The 12169-nt window shown below is 40.1% G+C and overlaps 1 protein-coding gene across 3 annotated transcripts in view; it reads right to left on the reverse strand.

Moving 5' to 3' along the window:
• NKTR (natural killer cell triggering receptor) overlaps nucleotides 1-11930 on the reverse strand; it is a 41402-nt gene extending 29472 nt beyond the window's left edge. For all 3 annotated transcript variants that reach the window (XM_054390164.1, XM_054390162.1, XM_054390161.1), the window contains exons 1-2: nucleotides 11873-11930; nucleotides 2341-2415 (exon numbers count right to left, since the gene is read on the reverse strand). In XM_054390164.1, the coding sequence (XP_054246139.1) occupies nucleotides 2341-2415; nucleotides 11873-11930 (133 nt within the window). The remainder of the gene's footprint in view (nucleotides 1-2340; nucleotides 2416-11872) is intronic.
• Nucleotides 11931-12169: the final 239 nt, after the last annotated feature.

A 12169-nucleotide genomic window follows, 5' to 3' on the forward strand; every position in this document is an offset into this window, starting at 1 on the left:
GTCTGCTGCTAAGATACTCCATTATGTAGACTATGTGGTCTGGAATGGGATAGCATCTCCTCTCTATTACACAGCTATATGCCTCCTTAGAGAAGCACAGCCCTTGCATATGGTGCTGCAGTGTGTCCAAAAGAAGGGTAATAAACTGGTCTAGAGCACAAGTCTTGTGAGGAGTGGCTGAGGAAACTGGGGTTTTCAGCCTGGAGAAAAGGAGGCTAAGGGGAGACCTTCTGTTTCTCTACAACTCCCTGAAAGGAACCTGGAGCCAGGCAGGGTTGGTCTCTTCTCCCGGGCAATATAACTTAATTCTCTTAAACATGGAATTCACCAAAAGAAATTAAATTACTTCAGATTCTTCCCTATGTTTTTTCTCTCCCCAGAAGAATTTAATTATCGTGTGCAAATTTCTGAAGGTATCTGTCAAATCATTTTTCTGTCCTACAAGTTTGCAGCAGCAATATGCAAGAACAAAACAAGTGTTTTGGGCAGCTTTTAACCCTCAGAATCTGATCTTAACAGACAGCCTCCTAACTTCATGCCTATTTTCCAATGTTCTTTCAGTTAAAGACAGGTTCCAGCTGGAGATATCAGATGTACAACAGAATTCAAACAGGGATACAACACAAAGAAGTCAGACTTTTGGTGTTTTTTTTTTTTTATTAAGAGTTATTTCTTCTGCTTGTTTCATTCCTCATCATCTCCAACATCTCCTCCTTCGTTTACCTCCACCTAACATTTTTCTAGTAAGGCTACTGTGAGAATTAAAACAATCCTTCAGAGATACAGAAGACAAGGCTCAGCCATGACGTTATTCAGTCTGTTACTATATCTTCCTTCTTACCTTCTGTAATCTATTCTGCTTAAAATAAACTTCAAACGAGTTCCCATTTTTCTATGATAGCTGTACCATCCTGTCCCATTTTCAATCTATCTCTAGGTACCTCTTTAACAAGCATAAGTGATAAAAGAAAACCAGAAAGTAGAATAAAAAGGGGGCATCACCACATAGACCTCAAAAGAAGAACGTATCTAATGTTCCCTCCACAAGTTCATATAATCCCTGCGAAGATTTAGAAGAGGTTCATCTAGAAGATATCACATTCTGGGATTTGAGTTCTGACAAGATGAGCTTTAAGAAGTTAATGAATAAGGACACCAAATTTGTTTCACATAACCAGTTAGCTAAGAACAGATGTTAAAACATTGCCTGGAAAGTTTTGCTGGAGCATTATAATGAATTGGAAAGAATTATTTCATACACAAAGTAAAGGCTTCACTGGAGCAGTTAATTCAAGGTATATTGCATGTCACTGAGCATTCAGATATGAGATGAGGAGATGACCAAGAGAGAGTTTGCATAACTAACACACACCAGTTCCTAAAATAACCTTATCAAGATTAATCTGCAGTTTATAGCTACAAAAAAATCCCTGGGGAGCAGTGCAGATCAAAAACCGACACCAAACCCTTACTACTACCACCCTTATACTTCCATTCATTAGAAAACACTTTTAAAAAGTTAAGTCCTACTTGAAAAAAAACAGATTGGAGGTTTTCTACATTATACCCAGATATTCTTTTGCCAGGGCTGCCCCTCTCATTTCACAGATCTCCTCTCCTCTGTTCCACCCAACAAGCCCAGGATTTCTAAGGAAACATCACATTCCCTTTTAGTAATCCTTCATTTAGCCATAAATGAGGTTTTATCTAATTTATGTAAAGTTTTATAGATGCTCCTATCCTGTGATCCCTGTGTAACACTTCTATACACCTGAAATGCACTCAAATTTTATTATATATAAACAACGTTTTAGGTAAGGAAAAAATTTATATTCAAAGTTTGATTTGGGACACTACATAAAATGTCACCACTATACTGTGCAGGGACATTAATGCTTAAATATCTCTCCAGATAAATCCTAAAGCCCTGATAAATCTTAAGGAATTTCTTATCTTTATCACATTTGTGCAACTTGAGCGATCAGTAATTCCACCAGTCTCAGCCTTGTCAATCGTTTCTACCTACAGGAGCCCCACAGTAGGGACAAAAAAAAAAAAAAAAAGAAAATAGAAAATAAACAGTTTTGTTCCATAAATTCCAAGTTCTGCATTCTGTAATTATGTATTATCTCCACAGCTCTCAGTAGGTACCAGTTAGAGAATTTTGCACTATTTCCTGCTATGCATTATTCAAATCCCCCTCAGTGCTCACAAATCTCAGCTTTGTTTTTAGCACAAAAATAAAGAGATCAGCACTATTATTCTTCTGTGGTTTCTACTTACATAAATTGTAAGAAACGTTAAAGAAAAAAAAATCCTAAATATGAGCATGTTACTTACCTGAGCACAAGCAAAGGAAGTTTTTACAAGTCTTCGGACATATATCAGAGAAGAGCTGAAACATAATTCTACCAACTAGAAGATAAAAATAAATAAATAATTAAAATTAAGAGTTTTATAATTCTTTATTCACTGATCTTACATGATCATTGAATGATCTTAATGATCTTTTCCAACCTAAACCATTCTATCACGTAAGAAAAACTACATATAAATAAATCAGCACACTTTGAAAATATAATTTCCTGAGAAAATTTTACCACGTAGAGCACAGTAAAAAAAAAAAAAAAAAAATCTCAAATATACATATCTTTAAAAAAGTGGCAGGAAAGAACAATACTTAAATGGTAAAAAAAAAAAAAAAGAGTTAAGATTAAGCAATATTGTTACATCTAATGTATTAGAAATCCTACTGATTCCATTTTGATTTGAACCTGGAAAGCCAAATGGATTTACTTTATCCTGTCAATTCATTTCTGCTTTGAAAAAGAAAATTATTTGCCATAAATACAGATCATCACAGAGTTGGAATAACCCTCTTCCCCAGGTACTATTCCTTGTCCTACAACTGCACACCACAGAAAAGAGACTGGCACCTTCATCTTGACACCCACCCCTCTGGTATTTATAGACATTGATCAGATCCCTTCTCAGCCTTCTCTTCTCAAAGACAAAACAGCCCCAGTTCTCTCAGTCTTGAAATAAATCCAAAACAACAAAACCACCACCAATCTCCCACACATATGAAGTCCTTGAAATAAAACATCATTAGCTAAGAGAAAGTTGTTATCTTGGTAGAAATAACAGAGAAATAAGCCATCAAAGCCCCAGCTGGCCAGCATTCCAAGGAGACCAGTAATAATCTGTCAATGAGCACTACCCTCTAGTGGTGTAAACTGATAAGATGTCAAATTCAACTTAAAAAAAAGTAACCACTCCAGGAATTTTATCTTCCAATAAAGAAAAGTTCAAACAGATTTTATTCAATACTTCATTGTCAAGAAAAATTTTCTTACGTTTTAGGGTTTTGTCCAAACACATAAAAATGGCCACTAGGTGAATTGTTGGTTCAAAAAAAGGGAGGAAAAAAAATTGAAAACAACACAGAAACCACTTGTATTTTGTATTCTTAGCTAAAACTTCAAGATGCTTTCACAACTGTTGAAATGTCTGCAGTTCATTAACTGCAGTTAGAATGTTCTCTGAGCATTTGGCATGACAGCAGGAACATGTATAAAGAAAAGGCATAGGGACAATCTCCAAAGGATGAAGAAATAGCAAATATGCAAAGACTCCACATTAAACAGTGTGAGCTGTAAGTACTGTGATGAAAAGGCAGCTTTGTGGAAGTGAAGAAACCATTATAAGCTGTGTAGATTGAGGATTTGTACAGAGAACACAATAGAGAAGAGTTTTGTGACAGTTATCCATTTTCATTACAAGAGCAGCAATTCAGGAGAGAAGAAATCCACTCCTCTACTCCTCTGCTTGCATGGTGACTGAGTGCTTTGGAAAGGCACCTAGAAATCTCCTCTTGCACTCACTGTGTAAAATAGCACATGATGTCCTTCCGAGAAGACGACGTCACTATCCCCATTCTACTCAAGGTACACAAACAAAGATGAGCTGCTCATTTACCAAGGTGCCAGTTGCCAGACAACTTACAGGTGTTACTGCCCGTGGGCTCCAGAAGGGATCTTTGCCCTTGGACATAAACCGCAAAAGCCTTCTGGTTCCAAGTCCCTGTTCCACAAGCAAATTCCACCACAGTCTTGAACAGAGCCACAGCATGGTGGGGTTTGAAAGGGAGGGTCACCCACAGTAGGTTGCCAAGGATCACAATATCCAGGTGGGTTTGGAATCTCTCCAATGAAGGAGACTCCACAAACTCTCTGGGTGGCCTGGACCAGGGCACCACCACTCTCACAGGAAAGACATTTCTCCTCAAGCTTAGATGCAACTTTCTGTGTTCTAGTTTGTCCTTATCACCCTTTGTCCTATCACTGGGCATCACTGAAAATAGTCTGGCCCCATCCTCTTGCCCCCCACCCTTTAGCTCTTGCTGAGCATTGATCAGATCCCCTCTCAGGCTGCTCTTCTCCAGGCTACACAGCCTCAGGTCTCTCAGCCTTTCCTCCTCACAGAGATGCTCCAATCCCCTCATCAGCTCTGTAGCCTCTGCTGGACTCTCTCCAACAGTTCTTTGTTCATCTTGAATTGGAGAGCCCAGGACCAGACAGTACTTCAGGTGTAGCCTCACTAGGGCAGAACAGAGGGGGAGAACAACCTCCCCCAACCTGCTGGCCACTCTCCTTAATGCACCCGAGATCCACCTTAAGCAGCACAAACAACTTTTGTCTTCTGGTGAAAGAATGGCATCTTAAGTTCTTGAAGATATCAAGGCAGAACATGAGAAAAACCATTCAGAACGAAGGTATCATGATTTCAATAGCATATTTCACCAGTGTCTGCCAGCTTCTCATGCCTTTCAACTCCTCCAAACTGGAATGCACATATCCCATACTGAACGACCCAGTTTCAAAGCTCTCTCCTCCATGAAGTACTGCTCGCCCTGTTATATCCAGCTATATAAAACACTGCCATGTGCTTACAAGACACAAACCACATACTGTGGACCCATCTGGTGGGTTACTGTCTGTATTTTACCTAAGCTGCATGAATACCAGTATCACTGAAAGGTTCTGTTTTCCACTGACAAACAGGCAATTAAGTGTGCCAGAGAAAGATCAAACATTTTCACACCCTGGTCAGCCAAATAACAGCTGCTGATAATAATTTAAAAAAATAATTTAATTCTGTATTAAAAGTATGCTTAGAGCCTACAAATCTTTCAGCTCTTCCCTCAAAAGAAAAAAAAAAAGACAGGAAATATCTAATTTTAAACTTGGAGCTGAGGTGTATGTTGATTTAACACAGATTAAAAGAAACACATTTGAGATGCTACTAATTTCCTCAGCTTTAGACACCTCATCTCTGAAATGATTCACCTTCACATTACAAAGGAAATTTACAATACATTTCCTCAGCTTCATTTCCCTGCTACAAAGGTTGTCTGCTTAGGGGACAAGCTTTCTGCTTGAATGGTAAATTAAAAACAAAACAAAACAAAACCCAAACAAACAATTGCTAAGAAGAATTATTCAAGCAGGCGAGTCTCCTTCTCTGGAGACTTTCAAAACCCGTCTGGATGTGTTCCTGTGTGACCTGCTCTAGGTGATCCTGCTTTGGCAGGGAGGGTTGGACTCGATCTCTGAAGGCCCTTTCCAACCCCTAACATTCTGTGATTCTGTGTGAAGTCTGCTCACAAACCCACACAGATTCCTCAGGTGGCTTTACCCAAGCAATGAGTCTTCTAGCCTAAAGCTGGGATTTTAAACAATGAAATCCTCAGCAAAGCTGAAATATTTCAGTATCACAAGGAAGTTATAAAGCCTATTAAAATCTTTGTTTTAATGCATCAGTACTCAGGACATTTCTGTAATTTTAACTTTATATTGTGATTCTCACCAGTTCAGGGCTATGAAGATGTGTTCATCTGAAATCACAGTGTAGGCTTTACAGTACATCAGACAACTTTTTGTGCTGGAAAATACCACAGAAATAACCAACCATAACTCCACATTTGCTTGTCACTGGTAAAAGAATGCTTTGATAAAGCATTCCTACCTGTTAGCAGGCTTTTAACTTATTTTTGAAAGATATTTTTTGATAGAAATTGGAGTGATGAAAGAAGTATTTACACTACTGATAATTACTTAGAGTAAGTGATGCACACATAAAGTCTAAGATGTTTTGAAGTCAGCTTTCATAAAGTGCTATCTGTAGCTAATGAGCTACACCAATTACAGAAACAGGAAACAATGATGAGAAAAAGAAAATCCCATTTCAGAACTCTATTTTCAATTTGAAAGATTAAAATACTTTTCCTTTTGTTTTGTTTTTGAACCTGTGATCTATTTTTCAGCTCAGGAAGAACTAGTACTTGATTCAAATGAAGTGGTAAAAATTCCATGTAGGAATATCAATGCTGTAGTGTAATAAGGGCTCCTGCTAGCAGTTTATTAAAATCATCATTGATTTCCAATGTTTATCAAATGATTTCACCCAATTTAGCTGCTTAGCTTCTTATAAACAACCTCAGGAGCCAAACACGTATTCCTTGAATATGTTTGCCATATAAAACAAACCATTTCACTAGATAATGTTATGTTTAGGCCATAAAAGTAACAATTCCAGATAGACGCTCCCAAAATAAATCTGGTTATTCAAAAATTCATTTAAATATATTGGTTTTGTCTTTCCCTGGTGTCTTCAAGAAAACTGGGTGCTCAAGGATATGGTGTAGTAGTTAGATAATGGTTGATGATCTTGAATGTCTTTTCTAACCACAGTGAAACCAAGAAGGCACTGCAGCACTTTTCCCAGTGTTAGCAGCAGGAAGATGCTGCTGAAGGAGAAAGCAGAGATTACAACCGTTAAAACTGATCCACATCCCTTACAGACCAAGATCAGGACATCTGCCAGAGGCCCAAAAGCTTAGACACAGAGTTGCATGCAAGTTTAAATAGCAGCTCACTAAAATGACCAAATTTTAATTGCATTAATTTATTTATCACTAAATGTGGGAACACCAATTTGAAAAGACTGCTTTGAAGTAGAACTACAGCTACAGTTGTCAGAATAAAATATGCTTCCTGTAGAAAACCAACAGATTTTCTTTATAACACCAGTTAAAACAACAGAAGTCTCAGTTCCCTTGAGCTCTATCCATGAAGTCTTGAAACACTGACACTTTGTCAATGCTTCCCCACCCCACCTTATACTCTTTGCATGGAAACCCTCCATAAACTTCTTCCCCCAGCTCTCTACTAAGTCCCATCTTCCACAAATCTAGGGGTGTAGAGCAGAAGTTCTATAAGGTGCATCTGAGGGAACTGGAGTTGAACAACCCCAGACTGGAGAAAAGGAGGCTGAGGGGACACCTTCTCAGTCTCTACCACTCCCTGAAAGGAGGTTTGTAGCCAGGAAGGGGGTCTGTCTCTTCTCCCAAGTAACAACTGATAGGACAAGAAGAAACAAGTTGTGCCAGGACAGGTTTAGGTTGTGAATTAGGAAGAAATTTCTTCCCCAAAAGGATTGTCAAGCTCTGGAACAGACTGCCCAGGGAAGTGGTGAAGTCACTATCTTTGAAAAGATTTAAAAGACAAGTAGATGTGGTGGATGCTGAGGAACATGGTTAGTGGTGGACTTCATTTTGCTGAGCTAACAGCTGATGATCTTAAAGGTCTTTTCCAACCTAAGTGATTCTACGATTCTAAACACTACCTAAAGCTCCCTCCATTCCAGTCTTCCATGGTCTCAGTGCTGCACACAACAGTTTCACAGAGAATTGCAAGTGAGAGACTACACTCTTTCAGCAGAAGAGGCTGATCAGTTTGGTCTTCCAATTGTTAACCAATTTGCTCTAAACCTCAAGGTAAGTGTTCAGGATGTTTCACTCTGCACTGACAAGGAGCAATGGATGTAAGCTGAAGCACAGAAGGTTTCACCTCAGCACAAGGAGGAAGTTCTCTACTGTAAGGGTCACAGACCACTGGAACAGGCTCCCCAGAGGGATTGTGGAGTCTCCGTCTCTGGAGACTTTCAAGGCCCATCATGGATGCTTTCCTCTGTGACCTGACCTGGATTGTATGGTCCTGCTCTGGCAGGGGGGTTGGACTCGATGATCTCCTTGGGTCCCTTCCAACCCCTAACATGCTGTGATTCTGTGACATCAACAATTCTATGCGATGAATGAATTACAATTTTTATTAAACCAGTTCCCCCTGAAACTCTCTGTAACTTACCTCCCTCACACCCTCTGATTAGGAGCTCCCCACAGAGCACTGCCCCCTGGCTCCCGTTGTACTACACTCAACTGGACTGTCAAACAGTTCATGGACAAAGTGCTGATCTGACTTCTGCCAACCCAAAGCCCCTAAAGCCTCCTTACTTCTACTAACACAGACACAGGACTACAAGGACTTCTGCAGTGGAGCTTATTTCGCAAATTCATAAAATTGGAATCCCAAAATTTACAGAAGCACAAAATGGTGGGGATTGACTGGTGACCATCCAGCCCGACCCTTCTGCTAAAGCAGGATCACCTACAGCAGGTTGCTCAGGATCACAGTGTCCAGGTGGGTTTGGAATCTCTCCAGAGGAGACTCTAGAACCTCTGGGAAGCCTGGTCCAGAGCTCCAGCACCCCCACAGGAAATAAGTTTTTCCTTATTGTCAGATGGAAATACACTAAACTTTTGCCAGAAGTGACTGAAAGTAATGAAAGAACAGACTGATAAAAGAGACACCCCAGGAAGGAAAGTAACTTAAGTGGAATTAAAAAGTGAACAATAACAGAGGACAGGAAGAAAAAAAAATAAAGAAAAAGTAGAGAAGAAAAATTCTTCTACAACTAAGAATGAAACAAAGCACAAATGAGTAAATAGAACACACTTTACAATACACAAAGCCAGTCAGAGAGGTGGAGCAGAGATGTGTGGAAAAAAAAAATCTTGGATGGCCACATGAACTGCTACAGCAGCAGACTCTGTATGTGACATCCTGGTCAGACATCTGCTGCAATTATCACCGTACCTGAAAGACAGAAGCTCCATACAGATTTGGCACCAGAGAGTAAAGACAATTATTTAAATAAGCATCTGCTGCCATCCCAAAACTTCTTGGAATATTGCAAGTAGTTTACTGCTATGAGCATGCTGTATGCATCCAAATCCATTGGTAGCACAGACACAATAGAAAGGAAAGATGCTGTCTGTGCTGGTATCAAAATAAATGCTTATTCCTGATTTATCTTCCATTTGCTCTTTAAAAATTATGAACCACAATGTGCATGTATTAAAAATTGCTTAACAGGCAACTTAATAAAAGCAGCCTAAATTTAGACTTAAAAAGCACTGACACAAAGCCCCTACAAAGTCTGCCCCACTGCAAGAGGCACATCCAAGCAGGTATCGAGTTTTGTTCTGAGATTCTGTAGCTAAAATTAAAATGTTGACACAAAAGCTGCAATAAAGCTTCTGAAAACACAACCAAAGCTGCAACATTCAAGCCTGTGTTTTCAAAGGGAAGTAGTTAAAGAGCAAACAAACTCTGCAGTGCCCTCCCCTCTCACACAGGCACGCACCCCACCTTTTGCTGCTCCTGCTCATCTGGTCTGTGCACCACTCTCTGGATTTGGTTTTAATTGCTACAGGTATCTTGGCAAACACTAGGAAGCAAAGTCTGTGAGGGGAAAGCTAAGATTTGGCAGCTGCATGGGGGAACATTTTTGGACTCCAGGCAACCTACACTGTTAAAAATGACACAGTTTTGTATTCTGCAGACAAAGAGATGCCTCCAGTACTGCGAGAGGCATGTCCTCATACTCTCTGCATTTTGCAGAGAGGTGTTAGTTCAGCTTTTCAGTGCAGACAAACACAGGCTAGCAACAAAACACAGGGTTGTTCTTTACCCCACTTCATCCTCCCTACATCCAGTAAAAACGAACAAGCAGATCAGCTTATTGTATTACAGTCAAATAAGCAAAGTGTTCATTTGGAAATCTGCTGACAGTTTCAAAGTTAAAATTAACACCTCGCTAGTATCAGCAGGAGAGTACATCTCTCAGAGTTAGTGCTTCGTGTCATCTGGAGGCACTGCTTTATCATTCACACTTGATTCAGCTTTTGAAGGTCATCTTACAGCTAAGAGCAACGTCTAAGCTTTTTCAATGTACCCTCAAATCCCAAGACATAGTTGCACAGTGAATTAATAAACAGAGAGCAGAACAAAGTGCTATAACCAGATTACACACAAGTCCCCATACCAGTATCTTAACAAATTGGCACATTTTCCTGAAAAAATACAAGTCATTAGTTGGGTGCAATAAAACCAGCAGGGTTCTGAATCTCATATACAGCTGCGAGATTCCTGTTACTTTAAAGTACAAATAAATACAGACAAGCACAAAATGAGCCACAGCTCTGTGTCTACTCCTGATAACCAAAGCTCTGCACCACCAAGAACACTAACACTGCAATTCCTCTCTGACGCCGCTATCAGTCATCAAACCCAAGTAGATGTGAGGGAAAACAAGGTAATCCACTTTCACTCGTGATGGACAGCACAAGGCTGAGGACAGGGACAAGGCAGGCAACAAGAAGCATTACAAAACTGGAACAGGAAAGTGCACATACAGAGAGAGAGAAAACAGCAGGGAGGGAGAGATTCTTCAGATGGAGTGTCAAACAAAAAACCCTAACGAAGATTACAAGCAAATGAGATGAAGAATGAATTGTCTTTGCTATAAATCAATCCCATCTAACTACCAGTCCTAAACTGGAAAGTTATCCAGCCTAAAGCAGATTTAGTAGTCTAATTCCATTGTAAGTCTCAATTTAAAGCAACACAAAGCATTAAAACTCCATTTATATTAACATTTTTCTCTTCAATAAAAGTATTCAGAAAAGGTACTGTTAATTAAAATAACTTGAATAGAAGTTACAATAGCAACAGATTTATATGTATGCCCTGCCAGGTCACTGATGCTAGAACTGAATCTTTAGCAATTTTGGTGAAAATATAGAGCAAGCCAAAAGCATTGCAGTTCACTATTTGAACACAACTGTAATCTGAACATGCAGAGATACAAACTCTTATTTCAAAAGCTTTCAGAGAAAACATTGAAGCAGAAAATGAAAGTGAAAGCATAATGAAGCCATCACATTTATTCATTTTTCTTAGAGGCAAGGATAGAGATACAGAGCACTGAGTGCACGTGAGATAACTCAGAGGCACAGATAAACTCACGTTGAAAATATGGGTAACTAAACCTGCTCGACCACCTTTACCGAGTGGGGAAAACTGATGAGGGAATCAAGAAGCTATTCCAGGATTAAAACTCACAGTCTACCACTTAGGGGTGATTACACTTCCTACAGGGAAAACATGAGTTAAAGAGATGGATTTATCTTAATTATAATTTTTTTTAAACAGGCCATCTGGAGAGATATTCTATGCTTCCATGGTCAGTTCTTCATTTACATTCGGAAGACTCCTTTTGAGAAGAAGAAAGATTTAGACCAGACGACCTCCTGGGGTCCCTTTCCAGTTTTAATTACTGTAGGATTAAAAAGAATTCTAGGAGAAGGTCTCCAGTTTCCTCACAACTTGCCCTAATTTTCCATAGTTTATACAACTGTAAAGGTGTCATAGGTAACCAGCCAGCACCTCTGATACAGAATGCTTATCCTCAGAAGTGTCAGCCTCGCTGAACCTCTTTCTTCGTCTATGCAACAAAAATCAAACGCAAGTGAGAAAAAGCATCCAGCACCGCAATAGACTTCCAAAGTCGCTAAAAACTAACTCTGAGATAACACATCAATGGCGTAATTTAAAGCAAAAATATGTTTAAAACCTCTCTTAAAACACCCCACTGGAGACGGATGCCTGTGCTAGAGGCACAACCTCACCTGGTTCGCGGTTGATTTCTATCTCGAAGAAGCACTGGGGCCGGTCCTGCACACCCATGGCCGCGGGCAGCCCCGTCCTCGCCACCTGGACACAAAGCAGAGGAACGCTGGGGAAAGAGCAGCAGCGACCGCCGGATCCCGCCCCTCTCCCCCCACCCCCCACCCCCGAATCCTCCCCTCCCTTCCCTCTTTTCCTTCCCTCCCTTCCTACCGAGGGGTAAAATTACACCGCCGCGGCAGTGCCAAAAACTCCAGGCGATACCAACATCCCCCGCCCGCCACCGCCCCGCAACCCCC

Source organism: Indicator indicator, chromosome 20 (genome assembly GCF_027791375.1).
Source record: "Indicator indicator isolate 239-I01 chromosome 20, UM_Iind_1.1, whole genome shotgun sequence".
NCBI classification, from domain to species: Eukaryota; Metazoa; Chordata; class Aves; order Piciformes; family Indicatoridae; genus Indicator; species Indicator indicator.